Below are 22,653 nucleotides of genomic sequence, written 5' to 3'. Positions count from 1 at the left end.
GTCATATCGGATCGGCATCCAGGAATTCTTAACGCGGTGGAGATTGACATTCCCGGGCATGCTCCGTTGCACCATCGATGGTGCATGAGGCACTTTTGTTCGAACTTCTATAGGGCATGTGGCCTTAAGGAGTTGGCCGATGATCTTCAAGATTGTTGTCTCGCTTTCTTCGATAAGCGCGTCGCCACTTTGTACAACAAATTGCTCGCACACAAAAAACTTGTTCTCGGGGTCAAGACTTTCTCAATAGGCACATTCAATATCGGAACAAGTGGGCACGTGCTTTTGATGAAGATGGCCGGAGATACGGTCAAATGACAAGCAATATAGCCGAATGCTTCAATAGGGTGCTCAAAGGTGCACGTGGATTACCCGTGACGGCAATAGTTCAATACACATTTGACAAGATGAATGCGTACTTTGTAAAGTACTCGATGAAAACCGATGCACAGATAGCGGATGAGAACCCACGAAAGTACAAGTACAAGTTCCCACCCAAAGTTGATGAATGGTTGGTATTTCAATCACGGAAAGCGGACTCAGAAGAAGCTATATTATATGACAACGAAGAGTGGAAGTACAAAGTGAAAGAGCCAGGAGGAACCACAAACGATGGCCGGCAACATGGAGGTCGGGCTTTCAAGGTGTCGTTAACACAATGTGATTGCACTTGCGGGAGGCCATTGTTGCTTCATCTCTCATGCTCACACTTGTATACCGCCGGTCGCGTTAGGAATGTGGACATCAATCACCCACGCACCGTGAGGGAGTCGGAGTTCTCAATCATGACGGTCAAGAAAACATGGGCTCCCCGCTTTTACCCATACTTTGACCAATCACAATGGCCGGAGTATCATGAAATTCAACTATGGCTGGATCCGGAGTTGAAGGTTGTTAAAAGGGGTAGACGTAAGACAAAGCGTCTTAGAGGCGACATGGACGGATGGGGCCATGGTGGCCGCCGCGAAGCGGGCAACGACCAATTCCAAGAGCCTCGTGAGAGCTCCCGTTGTGGGGAGTGCAAAGGTCATGGCCACAACAAAAGAAAATATACGAAACCAAGGAAAAGGTCCAAGTAAAATGATGCAAGCACAAGCCAACAAGGAGCTACACAAGGGAGCCAACCAAGTGGTAGTCAACCTAGTGGTAGCCAACAAGTGCCAAGCCAACCAAGTGGTAGCCAACCTAGTGGTAGCCAACAAGTGGTAGCCAACAAGTGCCAAGCCAACCAAGTGTTAGCCAAAGAGAATCTAGGCAACAAAAAGGTCGGCAACTAGGACTTACAAGAGGCCGTGGTGGTGGTAGAGCTCGTGATGGTGGTCTAGGCCGTGGTGGTGGTAGAGCTCGTCGTGGTGGTAATGGCCGTGGTGATGGTCTTGGCCTTGGTGGTGGACTTGGCCGTGGTGATGGACAAGGGCAAGTTCGTTATAGAGGAATGTTTGGATACCTAGATGGACCGTTTCCGTATGTTCCTCACTAATTATAATGTATCATATATTCTTGTTTTTCCATATGTTCTTTTTTTTCATATGTGCTTCCATTTGTTTTTATTGTCCTTACGAACCATTATGTTTCACTCATTGTAGGTATGGCGGCTTTCCAACCCAATAAACCAACGATGAAGGAGGATGGCGAAGACGGGATGGTGGGAGAAGGCTGCGAAGAAGATTAGAGAGGAGGATGCAGCCAAGCTAAAGAAGAAGAAGGAAGAGGAGCTTGAGAAGGAGAGGAAGGCAAAACAGAGAGCGTCAAATGCGATGCGCGCTAGGGAGCAAGTGTTGATGAGGAAATGTGAGGAGGCACAGAAGAAGCGTCAACAGGATTTTGAAGAAAGAACCATGAAGCTTTGGGCAATTGCAGCTGAAAAAGAAGAGAGGGACAATCAGATATTCATGGAGAGGGTGGTTAAGGAGGCTCACCTCATAAAAAAAAAGGAGGAGGAAGAGGAAGAAGAGAGGAAGAAGAAGAAGGGAAAGGGGCCTTGCTCTACGCAATAGAGCTATGTCGTCCTCTTCGATTTGGTTGTGAACTACTATGTGCCATGAACTACTATGTCTCCTCCTCGATTTGGTTGTGAACTACTATATGCCGTGAACTACTATGTCTCCTCCTCGATTTGGTTGTAAGAACTACTATGTGTCGTTGATTACTATGTCTCCTCCTCGATTTGGTTGTAAGAACTACTATGTGTCGTGAAGTACTATGTGTTATGAACTACTATGTGTCGTGAAGTACTTCGTGCATATGTTCTTTTCACAGTTGTTTGCTTGCTTCGTATCAATCCTACTTCACATCTACTTACTATGTTTGCATATGCTAAAATATTCACACTAAGTCCAAGTGCAACGCCTAGCATCTGGGCGCTGCAATCTACAGTGTGGCGCCTCCAAGCTAGGCGCTGCACAGGTCTGTAGCTATCCAGAGAGCAACAGAAGGTATGGCAAGTTACAGAGATGTGTGGCGCTTAGCCAGGAGGCGCCACACTGTACAGTGCAGCGCCTAGACGCTGGGCGTTGCACTGTAGAGTGTGGCGCCTCCAGGCTAGGCGCTGCAGAAGTCTGTAGCTATCCAGAGAGCCACAGAAGGTAGGCCTCCAGTTTGGGGCAAAATTTTTGCTAAGTGTTTGTGCAGCGCCTAGCTCGGAGGCGCCACACTCTACAGTGCAACGCCTAGCGGCAAGGCGCTGCATTGTAGAGTGTGGCGCCTCCGAGCTAGGCGCTGCACAAGTCTGTAGCTATCCAGACAGCAACAGAAGTTAGGCCTCCAGTTTGGGGCAAAAATGTCGCCAAGTGTTTGTCCAGCGCCTAGCTCGGAGGCGCCACACTCTACAGTGCAACGCCATGCGGCTAGGCATTGCACTGTATAGTGTAGCACCTCCGGGCTAGGCGCTGCACAAGTCTGTAGCTATCCAGAGAGCAACATAAGGTAGGCCTCTAGTTTGGGGCAAAAATTTCGCTAAGTGTTTGTGCAGCGCCTAGCTCGAAGGCGCCACACTATACAGTGCAGCGCGCAGCGCCTAGCTCGAGGTGCCACACTATACAGTGCAACGCCTAGCGGCAAGGCGCTGCACTGTAGAGTGTGGCGCCTCCGAGCTAGGCGCTACACAAGTCTGTAGCTATCCAGAGAGCAACAGAAGGTAGGCCTCCAGTTTGGGGCAAAAATTTCGCCAAGTGTTTGTGCAGCGCCTAGCTTGGAGGCGCCACGCTCTACAATGCAACGCCTTGCGGCTAGGCGTTGCACTGTATAGTGTGGCGCCTCCGAGCTAGGCGCTGCACAAGTCTGTAGCTATCTAGAGAGCAACAGAAGGTAGGCCTCCAGTTTGGGGCAAAAATTTCGCCAAGTGTTTGTGCAGCGCCTAGCTTGGAGGCGCCACACTCTACAGTGCAACGCCTTGCGGCTAGGCGTTGCACTGTATAGTGTGGCGCCTCCGGGCTAGGCGCTGCACAAACACTTAGTGTTTTTTTGTCATTCATACTGGGTCATTTTCAGCCACAGTTCAACATTTCGTATAATAAACATTAAGGTTCAAAAAGGGTTCACCAAATACATCATTTCTTAAAAAGGATCATCACAATAAGTTCAAGTTTAACATAGAGCTACCACCACTCCAAGTTCAACGGCATAACAAATTCCACATTACTAATAGCTACGATCACTCCAAGTTCAACGACATAACAAATTCCACATTACTAATAGCTACCACCACTCCAAGTTCAACGACATAACAAATTCCACTCTAAGTTCAACATTATAAATAAAGGACGATGACTAGTGCTTTCCGCGCTTGCTGGCTCCTCCCCCCCTCTTGACGCTTATCTTCTTCGCCTTCCTAGGAAGAGGAACCCGCTCCAGCGGCTCCGGTTCCTCCACGTCATCTACATAGTCATCCAAAGCCGCCATCCGCGAGGTGCCGACCGTCCTTTTGCCTCTTTGGCCTCTTTGGGTGAAGTCTTCAGGCGTGTACTTGTTGATTCCCTTCCTAGGCTTCAACTCGTATGCAGACCGAGCCTGGTACGTCCACACGGTCATATCATCAGTAACCTATGCATCAACAGAAGATATGGAAAGACCGTGTGTGAGGATATAGTTAGGAATGCATCAACAAATGGATATATATCGTCATGCCATACCTCTTGGGTGACCACACCCACATCCTCATCCTCGAAAGGTTCATCATGGCCCTGCCCCGAAGCGGATCTGATGGTGTCGCCGACCTAGACCATTCTAGTGATACATACTCGGGGTCACGACAACCGAAAAAGTTTGATAGCCACCTTAACTTTTGGCCCTGGCGCTGCAACATGTGCAAGTGAATGAGACATGGAACGTAGCAACAAATGTTAAGTGCTAGTTTGAAGGAGATGTGAACCTTAATGAATGCTCGAAGTGCACCTTCCCCATCGCTTTTGCCAGCCGGGGTTGTTTCCAGAATAGTCTCGGTCTCATCAGCTGCTTTCTTGATCTGGGCACGTTATGAACAGAAACGGTATCAAAGTGTTAGGCAAGCGAAGATGTGAATAGTGCGAATGGAAAAGCAAAAAGGGCTAACCACAAAGTTCATCACTGGAGCTGAAGGCATCACTGAGTTGCCTTTCCTGACTAATGCGTTGTACTGGTGCTGGGCTACCTCATCAAAAATGGTGGGTTCTTCCAGAATCTCCTCAGCATACGCCGGCTTGCATACCTCCACGTGGGTACTTGCAAGAAACCATGTGAGATAGTTGTTGAACGCGATCGGGCAGTGCTCACGAAGCTGGGCTCGTTTTCCAGCCTTTGCTTGCTCCACACTAAGAGCGAACTGCACGACATACTTCCTGTGATGCTTGGCCCAATCCTTGATCTTCCGTTGCTTTTTCCTATCGAACCTGCAAGTTAGAAACAGAATAGCAGCATCATCGAAACCGTCGAGAAGCTGCTAAGTGCTCAAGGTTAATTATATCTTACGCGTGTAGCAACTTGTCCGTGTCCTCCCACTCCGACGGGTGTGGCTGGAATAAACCAAACTGGCGGAACACCCGATGTGGCAGGTGAAGCTCAACCGCCCAGTTGCATATCGGTGGGGACCGCATATGCCAGAGATCCCTATCCCTAGTGCACATCGGCTTCAGCCTGAACTCTATAGGGTTACCAAAACTCTCTCCTTTTCCATACGGCTCCCATTCCACCTGCAAAATGGGAATGAATGCAAAATTGATATTGAGTTACGATACAAGCATGATAATCACTTATGCAATGTTGGTTCACCTGCTCAGGCGTGATCGCGTCCAGCTCGCTCTTGTACAACTTGTACATTACCGAGGGATCATCCGTCGTCTCATTTAACACATCCCACTTGTAAGCCCAAGTGGGGAGCCGTAGTGAGTCGTCTTTGTCGTCCCAATCCTCGTACTTCACAGTCTTCGGTCGTCCAATCGGCAAACGCTCCCAGCTCCATATGGAAAGTGCGAGCAGACAACCACCAATACCTCCAGTGTGCCTACAACAGGCTTCGTCCAGCTGCACATAAAAGAGAACATGGTCAAATTTGCCGCAAGAGCGCATTGATAATGTATCAATGAAGTGAAAAGAAAACAACTTCATACCTGTCGATACAAGTAAGCCAGTGTCGCCGAACCCCAACTCCATTTGCCATCGAAGACGGTCAACGCCTTCAGCCACATCCATGGAGCATTCTTACCTGTGCCATCAGCAAACATAGTCCTGGAAATCACGTACCACATGTAGACACGAGCATATGTCTTCACCATGTCCTCATTAGCATCCTCGGGGCAAGTACTGAAGTTCGATGATATCCACGTGAAAGTAGCGCCGGCTGCGACTCTTTCCTTCTTCTTATCTTCTGCTTCTGGTTCCCGAGGCTCCGGAGGAACCATACCGATAAGGGCATGCATCTGCGCGCGCCACCCATCAGAATCGGTGTTCATACATAAAGGATTGCCATCGATAGAAAGACCGGTGATCATAGCAATATCCTGGAGCGTCACGGTCATCTCCCCGGTCCGAAGATGGAAAGTGTGTGTCTCCGGCCTCCAATGATCAATAAGCGCGGTGAGTGCTGCAACATTGTTGGGTGGCGTCGACCGGCGGACCAACTGAATGAAAGGGAAAGTCCGGCCTCCCTTACATACGGTGTGTACCGCTCATCATAGCGCATCCATCCAAGGGTGACCCCGTGAGACCGAAGCTTCAGAGGTGCAAGCTCCTACAAACAAACAAATCATAACATTACATATGGGACATTTGTGTTTGAAAAAAATACGAAATTCATAACACCGGCCACTTTCAGTATTACCCGCTGCTCCACCGACATAGCGTACGACCGGTGTTGTTTGTCCCAATGATCATCGAGAAGCCAAACCATCCTAACAATTTCAACAAAGCATTCTTGTCAACACGATTATCTTTTCAATTCAAAAAAAACTAAAGTAGGCCTACTACATGCAAGATTCAAAGCATATGTATCCAAAGCATTTTTCTCAATATGAGTATAATTTCAGTACAAATAAACTAAACTAGGCCTACTTCATACAAATAACTTTTCCATAGAAATAACATGTCATTCTATGTATCCAACCATATCTTTTCAATAAAATAAAATAAACTAGGGTTCCACAAATCAAACAAACAAGGGTTGTAATACATGCAAAATTCTAATACATGCAAGATTCAAATCTAATCAAATCAAACAAGGATTCCCCAAATCTTCAAAATACCATATTTTGTATGGATAGAAAGAAGGGGATCGGAGGAGAGTACCTTCTAGGATGGATTGGTGAAGAAATGCACGGACCAAATCGTCGGATCTGAAGGATTTGGGAGAGGGGATTGAGAGGGGGAGAGGAGGAAGCCGCCGGCGCACCTGTTCTGTAACTCCTCCTGGAACGAATGGGTGGGGTGGGGGGAGGGGGAGCGGGCGGCTGGCATCTAAGTCACAGTGCAGCGCCTACCTCGTAGGCGCTGCACTGCTGGGTCCGGGGCCCAGGGCTGCCACGGTGGACTAGAGTGCAACGCCCCCGAGCTAGGCGCTGCACCGTTGGGTGTGGCGCCGGCGTGGCGGGCGCTGCACAAAAAGGTCAGGGGAGTGAAATAGTTTCACGGGCAGTTCATTCTGTGAATTGATTTCGTCCCGAGGTCAAAATTGTCAAATTTGCCTGGGGAAGTACCTATGCTAATTTGCCGTCAGTTTGATTTGTATTTTGTGATTTTGTTTTATTATAGTTGAATTAAACAATGATAGTGGGTGTTGTAAACGATTTCCTTTAGATATAGTTGTTTTTAAGATCCAGTTTTGCCTGATACCGGCTAGCACACCGACCATTTGGATACATCCAGCGTTAGATTGAGAAATATGCACTGTGTCTATCAGTTTCCTATTGTTCATATTTATATTACAAATATTAGCATGTCTTCCAAGTATCTACAAATAAGGTGCATAACCAACCCATTGAAAATGATTAAACATTCATTATGGACTCAAGTTTGGAAAGAAAACAAAAAAATTGCTGATAAACAACTCCATGTTTTTACATAAATTCCTAGCACTTCATACTATAGTAAAAAAAAGGACGGGTGCGGCAACACGTGCCAGCAATGATCTAGTAGAAGAAATATATCACATCCAACAAGGAGTCTCACCCGTCACGCAGCAACCCACAAGTCAGTTCAGCACGCCGGCAAGGAAGAGGAGGTCTGATGGGCAGCCACCATGGATGGGAGAGCCCGCGGCTGCCGTAGTGCCGTGCAGGGCAGGGCTAGAGCAAGGGATGGTAGCAGTTATCTCCATTTACACAGCAGCGTGTCCTAAAATGGGAGTGCCCCTCTCCCCCTCTTCTCTTCTTCCTCGACCTCCGACGCTCGCTCACGAGTTGGGCTTCACAGTGGCAATGGATCTGTTAGAAGCATGCACGGTAAAGGAGATTAGCAAGCACAGAAAGAATGAGTAGGGCTCACGGAAAAAAGCAGAAGGAGGTGAGCCGACACCCGGCAGTAACGGACCTCCACCATGATCGATAGGAAGGAAGAACGTGGGGCGGCGCCGCCGTGTCGTCGCTGCCTCTTCGGATCACCCGGGTACTGGGGGGACAGCGACCTCGACCGAGCGTTAGATGGGCTAGCCCATGCAGAGGGGCAGTAACAGGCTCCTTGTAGCAGGCCCAATCAACGAGGTGCCTGCGTTTTTGCTACGGGAGTAGTAGCCCAGCCGAGTGTGCAGGGTTGTGCGGGATTAGAAACCTACATCTGACGGCCAGCAGAGTCCATAGGCAAGATCGAACGGCCAGAAATCATGAATGCGTGAGAGGCTTCCTAGAGTGCACAGTTATAATGTCTTTAAATGCAAAGGCATGAGATTGAGTACATGAGTGTTGTTTGCAGATATTGTTAAAGTTTGACTGCTCAAATATATGAATCTTTTGTACGGTGGAAGTTGCATGTGTTGAATTATTGGCGTCTTCTTATATTTTTATCAATATTGCAATATAGAAAAAAGTACTTGCCTAGTCATACATGATTGAGAAGAACGGACGAATACAGAAAACATAGTCATGTATTGTATGCCCCCATACCTTACATGATTGACGATCTGGCCATCGACTGGTGCTAGAAGATCTCCCACTCTTAGAGCCTGCCAAGGCTCTGCTTGCTCTGGCTGGTATTCGCCACCTTGCTCATCGTTGCCGAAGTCAACGACATCGTCTCTCGAAGCATGTGGTTCAAGCGTGTCAATTTACAACATCCCTGGATTGATTAAATCACTACTGAAGAACATCAGGTGGCATGAAACAATTATGGTCATCCTCAGAGAAAATATACGCAAGCGGCAATGAAAGTTGTACATACCTTTAATTCACAACGACCTTGCTGGCAATGTCGGTGATTTTCAGGTTCTTTGGAGGTCCCACGTGGGCTCATGGTCTCAACATGCGCGCCAACGGTTTGGTTATGTACACTATAAAGCTGTGCGCGTGCTCTGATGCTATGTCGGCATTCTCCTCGATGCAAATCAAACAATTCAAGTGATATATTTTCTTGTACATGTGTGTAATTAATCAATCTAAGGACTAAATCTTGTTGTAGCCTTGCAAGTGGAGATGTGTCAAATCCTAGAAAATCATCAAGTTACGATTGAGCAAGTCTAGCCGAGTAGAAGACACAAAAAATGCATTTACTATGCTTCCTCTTTCAACTAAAAGGGCGACTTGACTCAATCAAATGTCCATACATGCTAATTTAAAGGCTTAAAAACTCTCTATTCTACTAAAGTTCATAAGAATTATGAAGAAACATATAGGATAAAGATGTATATCTAGAAGGGGATTGCAGCCTTTCTAGTGTGAAGCTCAGATCTAAAACCACTCTCAGCTTAGACATATCTTATTTATAGTGTTCTGATCCAAAAGAGGAAAACATGATCAATTAATTTCCAAAAGCTGACCATATAAGCAAGGCTAAAAGGAGCCCATTAGTACTGCAAGGTTGATCTAATCACTATATCAACTACTAATACAAATTTCGAACAATAAAAGCAACCATTATGTGGTAGAAACGGACAATAATATTTGATCCTTGAATGATTTGCAGACTCGTATTATAGTGTCAAATACAGGTTATAGGATATCCCTCCATTTAAAACATTTCCCAATAAACATTTAGTTATCTTCTCTAGGCTCTAAAATATCAATATGAACTAAATGGCTTAAGCTGCAGGGAGGAGGAAGCCTACTTGTCTTTAATCTAGGGAAAAATACATACCTAGTTGACAGTATTGTTGATCAGTTATCTAGCAACCCTATAGTCATAATATTAGTGTTTAGTTCTATTACTTCACGTAAGGTTTTCCATTGAGCAGCTAACTGTAATTTTTGGAACATAAATGTCGGGGCCGCCGAAATTCGTGAGGCTGCAAACAGTGAACTAAAAAAGACAAGATAAGAAAATCTTAATAACATCCTTCATTTGTTTAACATATTCATAAAGGTGATGATTAGAGTTTGTCAGAACCTTAGAAGATGATTTAGATTCTCAGACTCAAATAGCAATGTTTGTGGGAAATAACTACTCCCTCCCTCCCAAAATAAGTGCCGCTGAAGTTGTGCTAAATTTTGGGACGGAGAGATTAAACACACAATAGTAACAGAAGAAGTTTATTTTTCTGTCCCATGATAATAGCTTTCAGTTTCACAAATGTAGAAACTAAGACATACAAAAATCCAGCTTTCAAAAATTTATGTAATCTAAAAAACATGAAGACATTTCACAAGTAAAAACATGAAGGTACACACAACAACTCCAAAAATTCCCTAGACCAACGCTAAATAAAAATGGGTGACTGGCAGAAGGCAGTTGAGGCATCAGATAAACCTATTTTGCTATGGCGCAGTATGGATAGCAGTAACAGACAAACTTCGCACAACTAGAACCTGCTTGTCATGGAGGGTGCTTGTGGTACCTGAACCAGCTCCACCTGTTGGAAGACTTGTTGTAGTAAGTGTGATCGACCGCACGTCAGGCCTCTAGGAACATCAGGTTCTCCTCCGTGAGCGCCGGCGCTGCTTGGGTCGGTCAAAATAATGAATCAACGAGAATCAAAGCGCCTGTCAATCTGAATCCTCGGCTAGCTCGCGTTGCTTCTTCCTTACGGAACATGGCCTGGAATCCAGGACTCTTCAAACTCGTCTTCAGTCTTTTGGCAGTGATTCCTTGCACAGCTCCTTCCTCCACGTGGTCATGTGAGCCCGGGTAGCAGCAGCTGACCCAGCACATGCACGACAGGAGAAGCACACATGTATCTGTATGGCAATTGGCGAGACATTCACCAAGATATAACAGAACAGAAGTCTTGTAGTTCATCTCAAGGAAAAGGGCATGGCTTGAGATTTATTACCGTAATGGGATGGTGTGGTGGACGAAGACCAAGGACAGGGGTGGCCGAGCCGTTGCGTCCGTCCAGATGCACGTGGACCACCATAGGACGGGTTTGGCTGGATTTGGTTGGAGCAAGCGACGGAGACCTTCAAGTGCAGCCACCGACGGCGGCAACCGCCGCACGCCCCCTCTCCTCGAGATCTGACCATGGATCAACGGATCTCAAGGACACCCTTGGCCGGGATACACGGACACGGGCACCGGCCGCCATACACGCGGGAAGATGGATAGCGCCACACCCCCTACCTTGACCGATCACTGATGTAGAGGGGGTCAACTACGACCGGATCTGGAGCGTCGGCAGGTGGGGAGGCTGCGACAGTCGTGGCACTGATGGAGACTCATGGCGGGGCGTCCTTGCAAGGGAGGCGGTGCCGCGTGTAGAAGGATCGGCAAGGAATCTGGTGGGCGACCGGCATGGCCTGCAGGCGGCATTGGGGGCGATCATGGGAGGATGAGGCTGTTGCGTGCGTGCGTGCGTACGTGCGTGTGGGTTTCCTATCGCGGCGGCATACATTTTTTTCTTTCGTTCTGTAGCGGGAGAGGTGTGACGAAAAAACCAGACTAACAAAAATCGGACGAAAGTGGTGGGACAAAAATAAATCGTGAACGCAATCCGAATAACTCAGATATTAGGAATAGAGATATGCATGTTATGGGACTTTTTAAAAAAGACTCCCAAGGAGGTGCTTCTAAGGACTTTTAGCAAAAAGTCCCAAAAAAGTCCCACCCTGTTTGGTTTACTAGGGACTTTTTCTAGTTCAAACATAAAAAAATCCCTGGAACCAAACACCCCATTAGTGTAAGTTATTATCCATTATGACTAGTCTTACAAGGGCAGACAAAGAAAGGGGATTAAGGCACACGAACCGGGGGTTATAATCAATTATCCCCACGCCGCCTGCTTCCGGTTAGAAGTAGCAGTGCAGCTACAACGGAGTGACCAATCTACCACCACCGCCCCACACCCACACGCCGCTCGACCTCGTCCCGAGATCTCTGGCGCCTCCCATGAATCCCCACCCCCTCCGCCTCGGCGCGCTCTTGGCGGCCCTCGTGCTTGCCGCCGGCGGCGGGTGGTGGGGCCGTGCGGAGGCGTCGATCCACACCTACGGCCGCGAGTCGTTCCGCGAGGTGGGCAACGCTTTCCTCCTCTCCGGCGGCAGCGAGGGCATCGTCGCCGACGGGGCCGATCTCGCCGCCCCCGACTCCTCCTTCATCAAGTAAGGCCAGGGCTACCCCCCCCCCCCCCCCCCCCCTCCCCCCCATTCCTCGTCATGTGTTAGTGGACCCCGATGGCTGTTGTTTCTTCTTCGGGAAACTGCTGCGGTGCGTAGGTATGTGCTTTTCTGTGTGATGCGTTGCGTTTGGACGGGCTGTGAATAGCGGCTCTATCATTGCTTTGCTTGCTCACTAACATTTAATTCGAGTTTGACGTGGTTTCTCGTGGATTAAGCATTTTAGCTTGCTCCCATGCGCCTCAAGGAAATTTTGGATTGCTAATAGTTCCAAGCTGCATGCCTGCAACCCACATTCTTCTCGCCGATTGTAATTTTCAGTTCATTACACAAAATTCGAGAGTTATTGATGCGTGTGTTGGCCTGTGTCGTATTTGAGATGATGTTGGTGAGATGAACATGATGAAGTATGCACTTTTACTGACAGTTTTCTTTCTGTTTCAGTGTTTTAACTCTTTTCTTCTCTGGATTATCAATATGCTTGTAAACTGCTTTGAAACTTGTAGATGTGAGCTTACTAATCAAGTGTAGTATGCTCTTTCGATAAGCGGAGTGGTTTGGAATTTGTTGTTAACTAGATGGCTGGATATTGTTACAGGATTGTGAATGTTACTTTCTGGATGTTGTTACAGGTTTGTGAATGTTACTTTCTGGAGGAACGCAGAATCGGCAGAATCACATGCAAAAATGGCACATAGTACAGGCTTGGTGCAAGCTATTTTATTTGAAGCAGCTGACAGGGATAACATTGGGGGTTCTGCCTATGGTGGACAGAGGTCCATTTGTTGCACCCCTGACCTTGCTAAACTAGAGGGCTGCAAACAAGGTGAAGTAATCAGGAGGCCATCTTCTGATGATCCAGATTGGCCTGTCGTGGTAGATACACACTTCAGTGCTAATCACCTTTCAGTGAAGTTGGATGACGAGGAAGTTCACATTACAAAGACAGGCATGTACAACTTGTTCTTCATTTCTTGTGATCCAAAAGTAAGGGGCCTTGCTATGAGTGGGAAGACAATCTGGAGAAATCCTGGGGGGTACCTACCGGGACGAATGGCACCTCTGATGAGATTTTATGTTTTCATGTCGCTGGCATATCTGTTAGTCATGGTTGTCTGGTTTAGCAATTACATAAGGTTTTGGAGGGATATACTGCCAATACAGAATTGGATCACACTAGTAATTGCTCTTGGACTGTTTGAGATGACACTATGGTACTTTGAGTACTTAAACTTCAACAGCAGCGGTGTACGACCTGTCGGAATTACAACTTGGGTTGTAACTGTTGGCGCTATCAGAAAAACAATTTCCCGTCTACTGATCCTTTCTATATCCATGGGATACGGTGTTGTTCGCCCAACTCTAGGAGGGCTCACCTCTAAGGTTTTACTCCTTGGGCTTACGTATTTCCTGGCTTCTGAATTACTGGATATTTCAGAAAATGTTGGAACAATTAATGACATTTCAGGCAAAGCAAAGCTTTTCCTTGTCCTTCCTGATGCATTTTTGGATGCTTTTCTCATACTTTGGATTTTCACTTCTCTTTCCCGCACTCTCGAGAAACTACAGGTGAGGAACATTTGTTGTAATGTTTAAAGCATTTATTTTTATGTTGTAATGGTAAAGTCATATTATGTTATTCTGCTGTTTGGTTTGTGAAAACTACTGGTTACTCAATTATTGCTCTAGCATCCTGGTAAAAGGAAAGTGTTGCACTAGCAATTCCATGAGGAGACATCAAACTTAGGTCTAGTTAGTGATTGGTATGCTAGAAACCCCCAGTTATGGGCCGCCCATGTGTAATAGTTTATTTCTTAAACCATCTGAGTTCCTAATTTTTTTCATGGATTATTTAAGGGGTGATATGGCTTAACGTGGGTTCACCACGAGGAGTCGATTCTGGAATAAGTCTGTCTAGAAAGAGGGCAAGAAGGATAGTTTATTAATTGTTTGAAAGTTTATTAGCAAGCATGTTGGATCCTGATTTAGAAAGCTGTATATTGTGTTGATACTGAAGCTTTCTTTTCTTATTCATCAGGCAAGGAGGAGTTCTGTGAAATTGGATATATACAGAAAGTTTACAAATGCACTGGCGGTCTCTGTCATAGGTTCAGTTGTCTGGATTGGCTATGAGGTGCGTAAATCCCATTATATACATGGACAATAAAAATTGTCACAGCTTCAGACTGTACTTCATAATTCGATTAAATATTTACTTCATTAAGGGCATGAACTATGGTGGCATATGGATATAGATGCCCCATGAGAAAAAGTGGTTTGAGGCACCTACATTGATTTTTTCTCCCCAATGTAAACTACCACTAGTGGGCCTCATCAAGGAATAGAAAATAAAGACTCTAGTACACTTGCATCTCTACTCTCCACCTCAACTTTTTTAGCTTTTTACATCGGACCACACATTTTCTCTCCAAGCACCCGCCTGTTGCAGAGGATCCCGCCTCCCCATCCGAACCTACTTTTCCTGATATCTGATCCTACATGGCATGCGAGGCATCACCCTGAGGCTATGCATTGGCTATGCCCTAATGTGATTCTTAGGAAGTATCTTTTTTCTCGAACACAACAAAATGTTGTCTGTATTTGCCTTCTTAGGAAATATCGCTGCCAATATGTCTTTGTGTGATGTCCCATCCTTCGTAGGTGTGGGGATCACAAGATATAGCAAGGAACTAGAAGCATTTCACGCGCTTTGTTGCGCCGCTTCCGCAGATGGACTGCGGCATCCTCATATCTGTACACCAGGACAACCTATCACACTCAATGCACGAACATGCATCAATCATGGCATGCTTAGATAAACATCAAAGACATGTAAAAAATGGTATCGGTGGCTCTAATATCCCTTGTGAACTCATCCATCACCAAGGCAAAAGGATAAGGGCTCAAACCTCACCCTTTGGTGCAGTTCTATTTTAATAGGAAAGTCATCAGTGGCGCCATCACTTGTACGGACACTTGTCACGACATTATCGTACATGTCCTTGATGAGTAATGTACTTGTTGGGCTTTGTGTTTCTCCAAGGCCCAACACATGACATTTTGTGGTATCTTATTGTAGGCCTTCTCCAAGTTAATGAACATCAGATGCATGTCCTTCTTTTCCTCCCTGTATCTCTCCTAAGTTGCCGTATCAAGAAAATGACTTCCATGGTCGACCTCCCAGGCATGAAATAAACTGAAATTTTGTCACGCTTGTCATTCCTCTTAAGAGATGCTCAATGACTCCCATAGCTTCAGTGTATTGCTCACCAGCTTAATTCCACAGTTGTTAGTACAACTTTGAACACCCCCCTTGTTCTTGAAGATTGGTACTAAGATACCCTGCCTCCATTTTTCTGGCATCTTGTTTCCTGAAAAATGCGATTGAAAAGCCTAGTTAGCCATACTATCGCCATGTCTCTGAGGCCTCTCCACATCTCAATGGGGGTATAACCAGGGCCCATCGCCTTGCCTCCTTTCATCCTTTTGAAGCCTCTCTGACCTCAGACTCCTGGATTCGTTGCACAAAACGCATGCTGATATTATCAAAGGAGTCGTGCAGCTCAATGGTTGAGCTCTCATTCTCTCCATTGAACAACCTGTTGAAGTACTCACACTATCTATGCTTGATCTCCTCGTCCTTCACTAGGAGTTGATCTGCGCCGTCATTGATGCATTTGACTTGGTTGACATCCCTTGTCTTCCTCTCTCGGACCTTGGCCGTCTTATAGATGTCCCTTTCGCCTTCCTTCGTGTCACGCTGGTAGAGGTCATACACCCGACCCCTTGCTTCACTCAGAGCTTGCTTTGCGGCCTTCTTTGCCACCTTGTACTTCTCTATGTTGTCTGCACTCCAATCCAGGTGTAGCGTCTGAAATAGTCTTTCTTCTCCTTAATTTCCTTCTAGACATCATCGTTCCATCGCCTTTATGTACAACAAACTCCTTTGAAGCCACCTTACGAATGCAAGTCACCATCTTCATCCATATATTGTTTGCATCACCTCCTCCCTCCCAACGGCCCTCCTTAATAACCACCCTCTTATTAGAAGCCTCAGCTGCCTCTCCCTTGAGCTTCCACCACTTCGTTCTGGTGACTTTGGCACGCTTATCCTGCTGGACACAAATCCGAAAGCAGAAGTGAGCCACCACAAGCTTATGTTGAGGGACACCACTCTCTCCAGGTATCACCTTACACAACTAAAGTTAATAATTAGATATACCGGAATGGTATAATCATAGTGTTTGGTTAGAGGGATGGGATGGAAGTATATGGTTCATATAACCTCTTGCTTATAAAGGGTGATTATCTTGCATAAAAATAAATTTGTTCTTTAGGTAAGCAAATATAACAGCCCATGTAATGTATTTTTCCAACTATACATCTTTTTGACCATCTACAATGTACATGTAGTAATGTATGGTTATCGAAGACAGATGTAGCCGATGCAGCAATACATTGGCAGTTCATCTTTTAAGAAAGCACCATAGCATAAGTAGCTAGCCCAGATGTACATATCGAAGCTCCAAACTATGCAACACCTATTACAAATGCTTATTTAGCATTGATGGTCTGCACATAAAATACAGATAGATCCAGTGTGAGCACATACATACATCTTACTAATGAGAAGCAGTTCACATATGGCTAGAGCACTGGAGTGGTCGGACAACAGAAACTTGCACCTTATTCTTTGCTCGGCGGCCAGGCTTACACGTCGGCCATCCTCTTCCCCGTTATTCTCTTAAGCTATTGCCTTTGACTTCCTCTTCCCTACTTGAATCGACCATCCTCTGCCTGCTTATTTCTTTGTCAAGCTGCTGCCACGACCTCCTGCTTCCCCATGGATGCGGCTCTTGTTCAGTTAGGCGACTGCAAGGGGAGAGTTCTACGAAGCCCATTGTCTGTGATGCCTGCCTGTCGCCCACCAATGCTTGCCGCAGCGAAGAGAAATGAGAGAGGTAGATGTGTTTCGGGCTGAGCTGAGAAGGCAAGGGATTCTTCTGTTTCAGTGGCGATGAAATACTGATCCAGCCTCACGTGTAGAGGAGCAAACGAGGAACTCGTGTGCATACTACGCCGGACTAGATGTTTGATGGTGTGGTCGAGAGAGAGAGCGGAAGGGCCGCGTCGAGAGAACTCCATGTCGAGGAACCGACATGCTTGTACGCATTGCTTGCCGGCGGCGATGACCATGGGAGAGGGGCCAATGTATCAGATCAAAGTTCCTTAGGGTATGGATAGGGAGGAAGGGAGACCAAGTCGTCCCATGATCCTAACAATTGGAGAGATCATAACAATTTGAGACGTGTGCTCGACGATTTTGTCGGTTTTATCATGGGTACGTGGCTTTGGGGGATTTTTCTGTGCGGATGGCGGACGGGGAAACCCTAGAATCAATAGGATTGGACGAAAACAAGCGGAACGGGGAAGGGTTTTAAGTTTTTTAATGTATAACTAGATAATTGCCAGCGCGTTGCTATTGGGTATAAATATTCTAGTATGTTAGCCTGTGATTTACATGTACATATTAGTGTGATTGTATAAATGTTTATCAGATCCTACCGGTGATTTATCGTACCTAAATATATTTTAGGATTTATATTGTAATCACTTAATAGCTTACCAAAGAAAACACAAGTATATTTGATAAGTCAATAAAAGGTAGGACAGTTAAGGTGGTTTTCAAGGAATGATGCTCAGGAAAAGGATGAAAGGTTGGACGAAGCACTATGCTTGGCAGGAAAAGACAAATTTTCCCTACTACCGGGTGTAGTTGCTCCCACTTTTGTTTCGGACGTTCTAGGTAGTATCTATCATATCAGAGTGTATGTACGTGTAGTATGTAGTATATAAGTGTTTAGTTGTATATATACTACTTTTTTGGTAGTATGTACCATATTTTGAGCATACTTTATTTTACATAGAAATATGTATGTATTTCACAAATAAAATAAAAACTATGGGCTCACTTGCAATTTTTTCATATAACTCACTTTGGAGTATCTTAGATATAGTATATGAACATACTAAAAATAATAAAGTAGTGTATATACTACCACATGGTAGTATATGAGACATGGGTGTAACTATACCCGGTAGTAGGATGCATTTTCCCTATATGTGCGTGTGTATATATATATATAATTAATTAAAAGCAGTAGTCCCTTATGGAGAGTCCTAGTTGTGTATGTATAGGAATCGGCAGTCAGTATTAGGAAAGTATAGGTTGTTTTATTAAGAAAAATTTGGAGTACAAATTGTTTTACGTAATTCGTTTAAATATTTTCCTGATAAGTGGGGCGCCTCGATCTCATTGGTCACGACTGTTAGAGTTATATTATGCTCCACGTATAGCCTGTGTATTTTCCCTATGTATAAGGCCTTCCTGTATATTTACTACTCCCTCCGTTGCAAAATAAGTGTCTCAACTTTGTACTAACTTAAGTACAAAGTTGTACTAAGGTTAAGACACTTATTTTGGGACGGAGGGAGTACATGTACAATATATATATTGGTCCTTAGCCCCAGGAAGAAAGTTGCATATTTCTTAACATGGTTTTAGAGCCCGTGTGCAACTCAACTCATGCTCGTGCTTTCGCGATATGATCTCGCGCCGCCGCTGCCTTTTGTTTTTCCGACCGTCCATTGGCCAGCCATCGCTGTTTTTCTCAACCCGCATGTTTGCGTGCTGCTCAGCTCACACCGTCTGGTCGCCGCTGCCCCGTCTGCTCGTCCGGACGGCTTTTGCTTCGCCCCACTGATTCCCTGCTGGATTACGCTGCCTTGGAGGTTGCCGCCGGGTCATCTCCACCTCGTCGGATCCTGCCACCCTAGTCAACTCCACCTGCCGCCCGCCGTATCCTGCCTGTTTAGTCGTCTCGTGCCGTATCCCGTCGGGTCATCCCCACCCCGTCGGATCCTGCCCAGAAACCGCCTGATTTCGCTGTCCCCTCCCCCCCCCCCCCCCCCCCCAAGGAGCCCACCCGCCTTCCTCCGGATTTTGTTGCCCGGCGTTTGATGCTTCCTAGCTCATTTGGCTGGGCTGAGTCGGGCCTCCTTGCTCGGGTGGCTGCTTCCTCACTCGTTATTTTGCCTTGAATTGGTTGAGGATAAAGAAAAGGATGTCTACATTGTCGGGCTATGTCACCATCCTTGCCAGATGATTTTTTAGGGTACTAACTACACCGAGTTCGTTGCCTTTATGGACATCCATATGCGTTCGTCTCTGGGGTGTTCTTTTTGGCGAGGTCCCCTATCCGCCATGCTTGGTTCCTCTTGTGGCTCCTACTCCACGGACGCCACCGTCTCTTGCTGTGGATGTTCCTTGGGCTGCTAAGGATGCAGCTAAGCTTGCTGATGAGGCTGCGGTTCGTGCTTACGACCAGCAGGTCTTGGCCTATGAGGAGGCTCTTCCCACTTACCATGAGGCGCTGTCTGCTTACACCTCAGCGGTTTGATGATTACACTCAGTGGTTTGATGATGATGCTCGTGCTGTGATTGGCTGGTGGGGTTAGGCGTGCCGCTGGATCTGGCTGCACCCGAGGAGGAGGAAGTGGGCGGGGTGGCGGCTGGGCGCTGTTGAGGTTGCGGGATGGCAGCAGCGGCCTGGAGTGACAAACAGGAGGCTGGTTGAGTGGGGTGAGGCCGGCTTGACCACTTTAGTGGTAGTCCAGCATAATTTCGCTGAAATTTACCGAACCGTCCATTTTCCGCTTGGCGGTGTGAGGGAGGCGTTCCATCAACTCTCGTGGTGCTGGGATTTCCCAGCTTCTCCGACTCCTCCAAATTACACTGCAGCCCAGGACATCTTCTCGAAGCTGGCTTCTTGGAGCTAGGTCGTTTGGCCCGGGTCCGCGCATGGAGTTCGCGGAGCGTGGAGCCAGAGGAGATCCGGACAGGCCCTTGGTTTCCAAATCCGAACATCAGTTGTCTAAAATTGTAACTCTATGTTTAGGAAGTTCAAATGTTTGCCAGGATTGCAAATTTTGAATAATATGTACCACACGTCATTAGTCTTATAAGACACTCGATAAGTTGTAGAAGAAAGATTAGTTTAATAATTCAAGATTGTGATAGGTATTGTATATCAACATGTCTCCTTGGTGTTAACTTTGATGTTCTTTTTTTCTGTTGACTCTTTTTAATCTGTGTCTAAATGAATGAGCTTTCACTCGTATATGCTTATTACTCTGGCTGCCAAAGGCATGAAATGAAATAGATTGATGGGCAGTATGCAGTTTTGATCCTCATCACATGCATGTGGCATTGTTCATAGGCTGATAGATTAGTTGAGAATATGCAAATTTATGAGCCTCTATTATCTTCCACCATTTTCTGGCGTTGTTTGTGCCAAGTATTATCATGAACTGGAGAGACAAAATTTTCATTATGGCCTGTTTGCAAAGTGAGTTCTTCTAGCTGATCATTGATCAACAGTCATTAAGCTATCTTAATTAATATGAAGGTCTTTGCTTTGATTTTTGGTACCTGTCGTCTTATCATGGCTTCATTTTGCAGGTCTATTTCAAAGCAACAGATCCCTTTAGTGAGAGATGGCAGAGTGCTTGGATCATTACAGCCTTCTGGGACGTTCTTGCATTTGTTTTGCTTATTGTGATATGTTATTTGTGGGCACCTTCTCAAAGCTCACAAAGGTAGATATTTTGTTTCTTCAATGGTCTGGAGCCTTGTAAGAGGCATAATCTAGGTGTTTACTACGTATAAGAGGCATAATCTAGGTGTTCACTACGTATAAGAGGCATAGTCTAGGTTGTTTAAGCACTACCTCTGTTTATAAATGTAAGACGTTTTGGCAGTTTAAATTGAACTGCCAAAACATCTTATGTTTAGGAGCCGAGGGTGTAGGTCATAAAAAAACGGTTAACTAGGAGTTACTCTCAAACTAACACATGATTCCTTTGTCCAGGTATGCATATTCAGGCGAAGCTGTCGACGATGAGGAGGAGTCTCAGTCTCTGACAAAGGGGTCTGATGGTGATGTAGGGATGGTAAAGATTGACAAAGACAGAAATGCTGGTGTTAGCAGTGCTTTCAGCTTGGAAGATGATGAGGCTGAAGAGGACAAAAGAGAATAGTATTTCTTCCCTTGTTCCTTGTGCCCAGGTACCCCAGAAGCAAGTGGTTTGTTGGAGCGAGAATGTTCCATGGGTTCGAGTGTTTTTTTTTTGGTGATTCATTGTCCTCTGATGTTCCTACCTTAGACAGGTTTTGTTGTAGAAGCGTGTGATTTTAACCACACCGTGGAAGTGTGATGACCCGTATGGGGTGTGGATCTGTGCTTGACTTTGAAGTGCGAGCTTGACATTGCCCTCGTCTCGAGAAGGAACCCCATCCCAGATTGGCGCTGATGGGAACCGCTGAGGAGCCCCATCCCATGTTGGCGCCGATGGGAACAGCTGGCGAAGCACCTCGTTGTCTTCGGAGTGAAGACCAGTGTACTGTGAGTTGGACCATGGCGGAGGTACCCCTCTTGACCATACGGTGATTCAAAATCGCCTCCGGAAGCATGGTAGTTTCTGTCAAATCAGGGGCCCGTGGAAGCTCGGAGAAGACGAGCGTGTAATCAGGCGCGAATGCCGGGAGACAGAATACCAGGTGGATACGGCTGTCCCGTGGCAGTGCGAGGTTGTACGCCAGAGTTCCCACCTTCTGCTCGATTTCCGGTGGCAGTGTGAGCTTGTATGCCAGACTTCCCACCTTCTGCTCGATGCCGAAGGGACCAAAGAACTCACGCTAGTTTTGGTCCCGGGTGGTTCGTTTACGGTGGACCGGTCTTACGACTGCAGCTTTGAGGACACGATCCCCCACGGCAAAGATGTGCTCGGTGTGGTGGTCATCCGCCTGGGACCGTACGTGGTGCTGCGCGCGTGTGTTGCTCAGTCGAGGTCGGGGGTGGCCTCGTTCAAAGTACTCCCTCCGTCCCGAAAAACATGTCGCGGGCGTAGTTCACTAGTAATTTTGCAAAAAAAAAACCTCGTGGTTTCAAAATTGTTTCAAACAAGTCCCTCTGCCCTGTCTTCTTCCTCCGCTCGTCACCTGCATGTCGCCAAGGGCCGGTGCCGCCCAGCTGTGTGATCTGCCAGGGGCTGGCGAGCCCAGCTGAGCTCCTCCGCCGTAGCCAAGTACCTGCTCTCGCCGTCGTCGCCAATTACCTCCGCCGCCGCAGCCTAGACCTGCGCCGCCGTGGTCCCCTCCCGCTGCCTGTGGGCTTCGCCGGAATCTCCTGCCGCGCGCGTCCCTCCTCGAGCTCCCCCGCATCCTCCTCAAGCCCGCGCACGTCCTCCTCGTGCTCCCGCGCATCCTCCTTGAGCTCCGGCACGTGCGCCGCCGTGATCCCCTACCGGCGTCGCCGGAGCTTGACTCCACAATCCGGTGGACCAGGAGCTCGCGCACGTGATCCTCGATCTCCAGCGCGGCCTCGTCGATCTTCCACGCCCGTGCACCTGTGCCGCTCCTTCTCCCTGCCCA

The 22,653-nt window shown here is 46.8% G+C and overlaps 2 protein-coding genes across 12 annotated transcripts; one reads left to right on the top strand and one right to left on the bottom strand.

Annotated features, from left to right (window-relative positions):
* Positions 1–3,535: 3,535 nt before the first annotated feature.
* On the bottom strand, positions 3,536–11,537 carry LOC109757437 (serine/threonine-protein phosphatase 7 long form homolog). 11 transcript variants are annotated; one of them, XM_073496504.1, is made up of 14 exons: positions 10,883–11,537; positions 10,448–10,787; positions 8,839–9,101; positions 8,565–8,736; positions 7,996–8,238; positions 6,757–7,889; positions 6,293–6,362; positions 5,583–6,202; positions 5,245–5,496; positions 4,945–5,165; positions 4,550–4,865; positions 4,370–4,462; positions 4,131–4,294; positions 3,536–4,041 (listed from the first exon to the last, which is right to left on the bottom strand). In XM_073496504.1, exons 8-14 carry the CDS (start codon positions 5,988–5,990, stop codon positions 4,026–4,028), a joined length of 1,470 nt encoding a protein of 489 aa, XP_073352605.1. In that variant the 5' UTR covers positions 5,991–6,202; positions 6,293–6,362; positions 6,757–7,889; positions 7,996–8,238; positions 8,565–8,736; positions 8,839–9,101; positions 10,448–10,787; positions 10,883–11,537; the 3' UTR covers positions 3,536–4,025. The 11 variants fall into 11 exon arrangements, with proteins under 11 accessions (XP_073352605.1, XP_073352606.1, XP_073352603.1 ...); XM_073496505.1 differs by having other exon boundaries at positions 8,839–8,987; XM_073496502.1 differs by having other exon boundaries at positions 8,839–10,787; positions 10,883–11,064; positions 11,170–11,537.
* Positions 11,538–11,799: 262 nt separating this feature from the next.
* Positions 11,800–21,496, top strand: LOC109757303 (uncharacterized). The gene is made up of 5 exons (XM_020316127.4): positions 11,800–12,146; positions 12,794–13,730; positions 14,200–14,295; positions 20,683–20,819; positions 21,092–21,496. The coding sequence occupies exons 1-5, from the start codon at positions 11,935–11,937 to the stop codon at positions 21,258–21,260; spliced, it is 1,551 nt and encodes a 516-aa protein (XP_020171716.1). The 5' UTR covers positions 11,800–11,934; the 3' UTR covers positions 21,261–21,496.
* The last annotated feature ends 1,157 nt before the right edge of the window (positions 21,497–22,653 follow it).

This window comes from Aegilops tauschii, chromosome 4, assembly GCF_002575655.3.
Source record: "Aegilops tauschii subsp. strangulata cultivar AL8/78 chromosome 4, Aet v6.0, whole genome shotgun sequence".
Classification (NCBI taxonomy): Eukaryota; Viridiplantae; Streptophyta; class Magnoliopsida; order Poales; family Poaceae; genus Aegilops; species Aegilops tauschii.
This window is presented reverse-complemented; position numbering and strand designations above follow the sequence as displayed.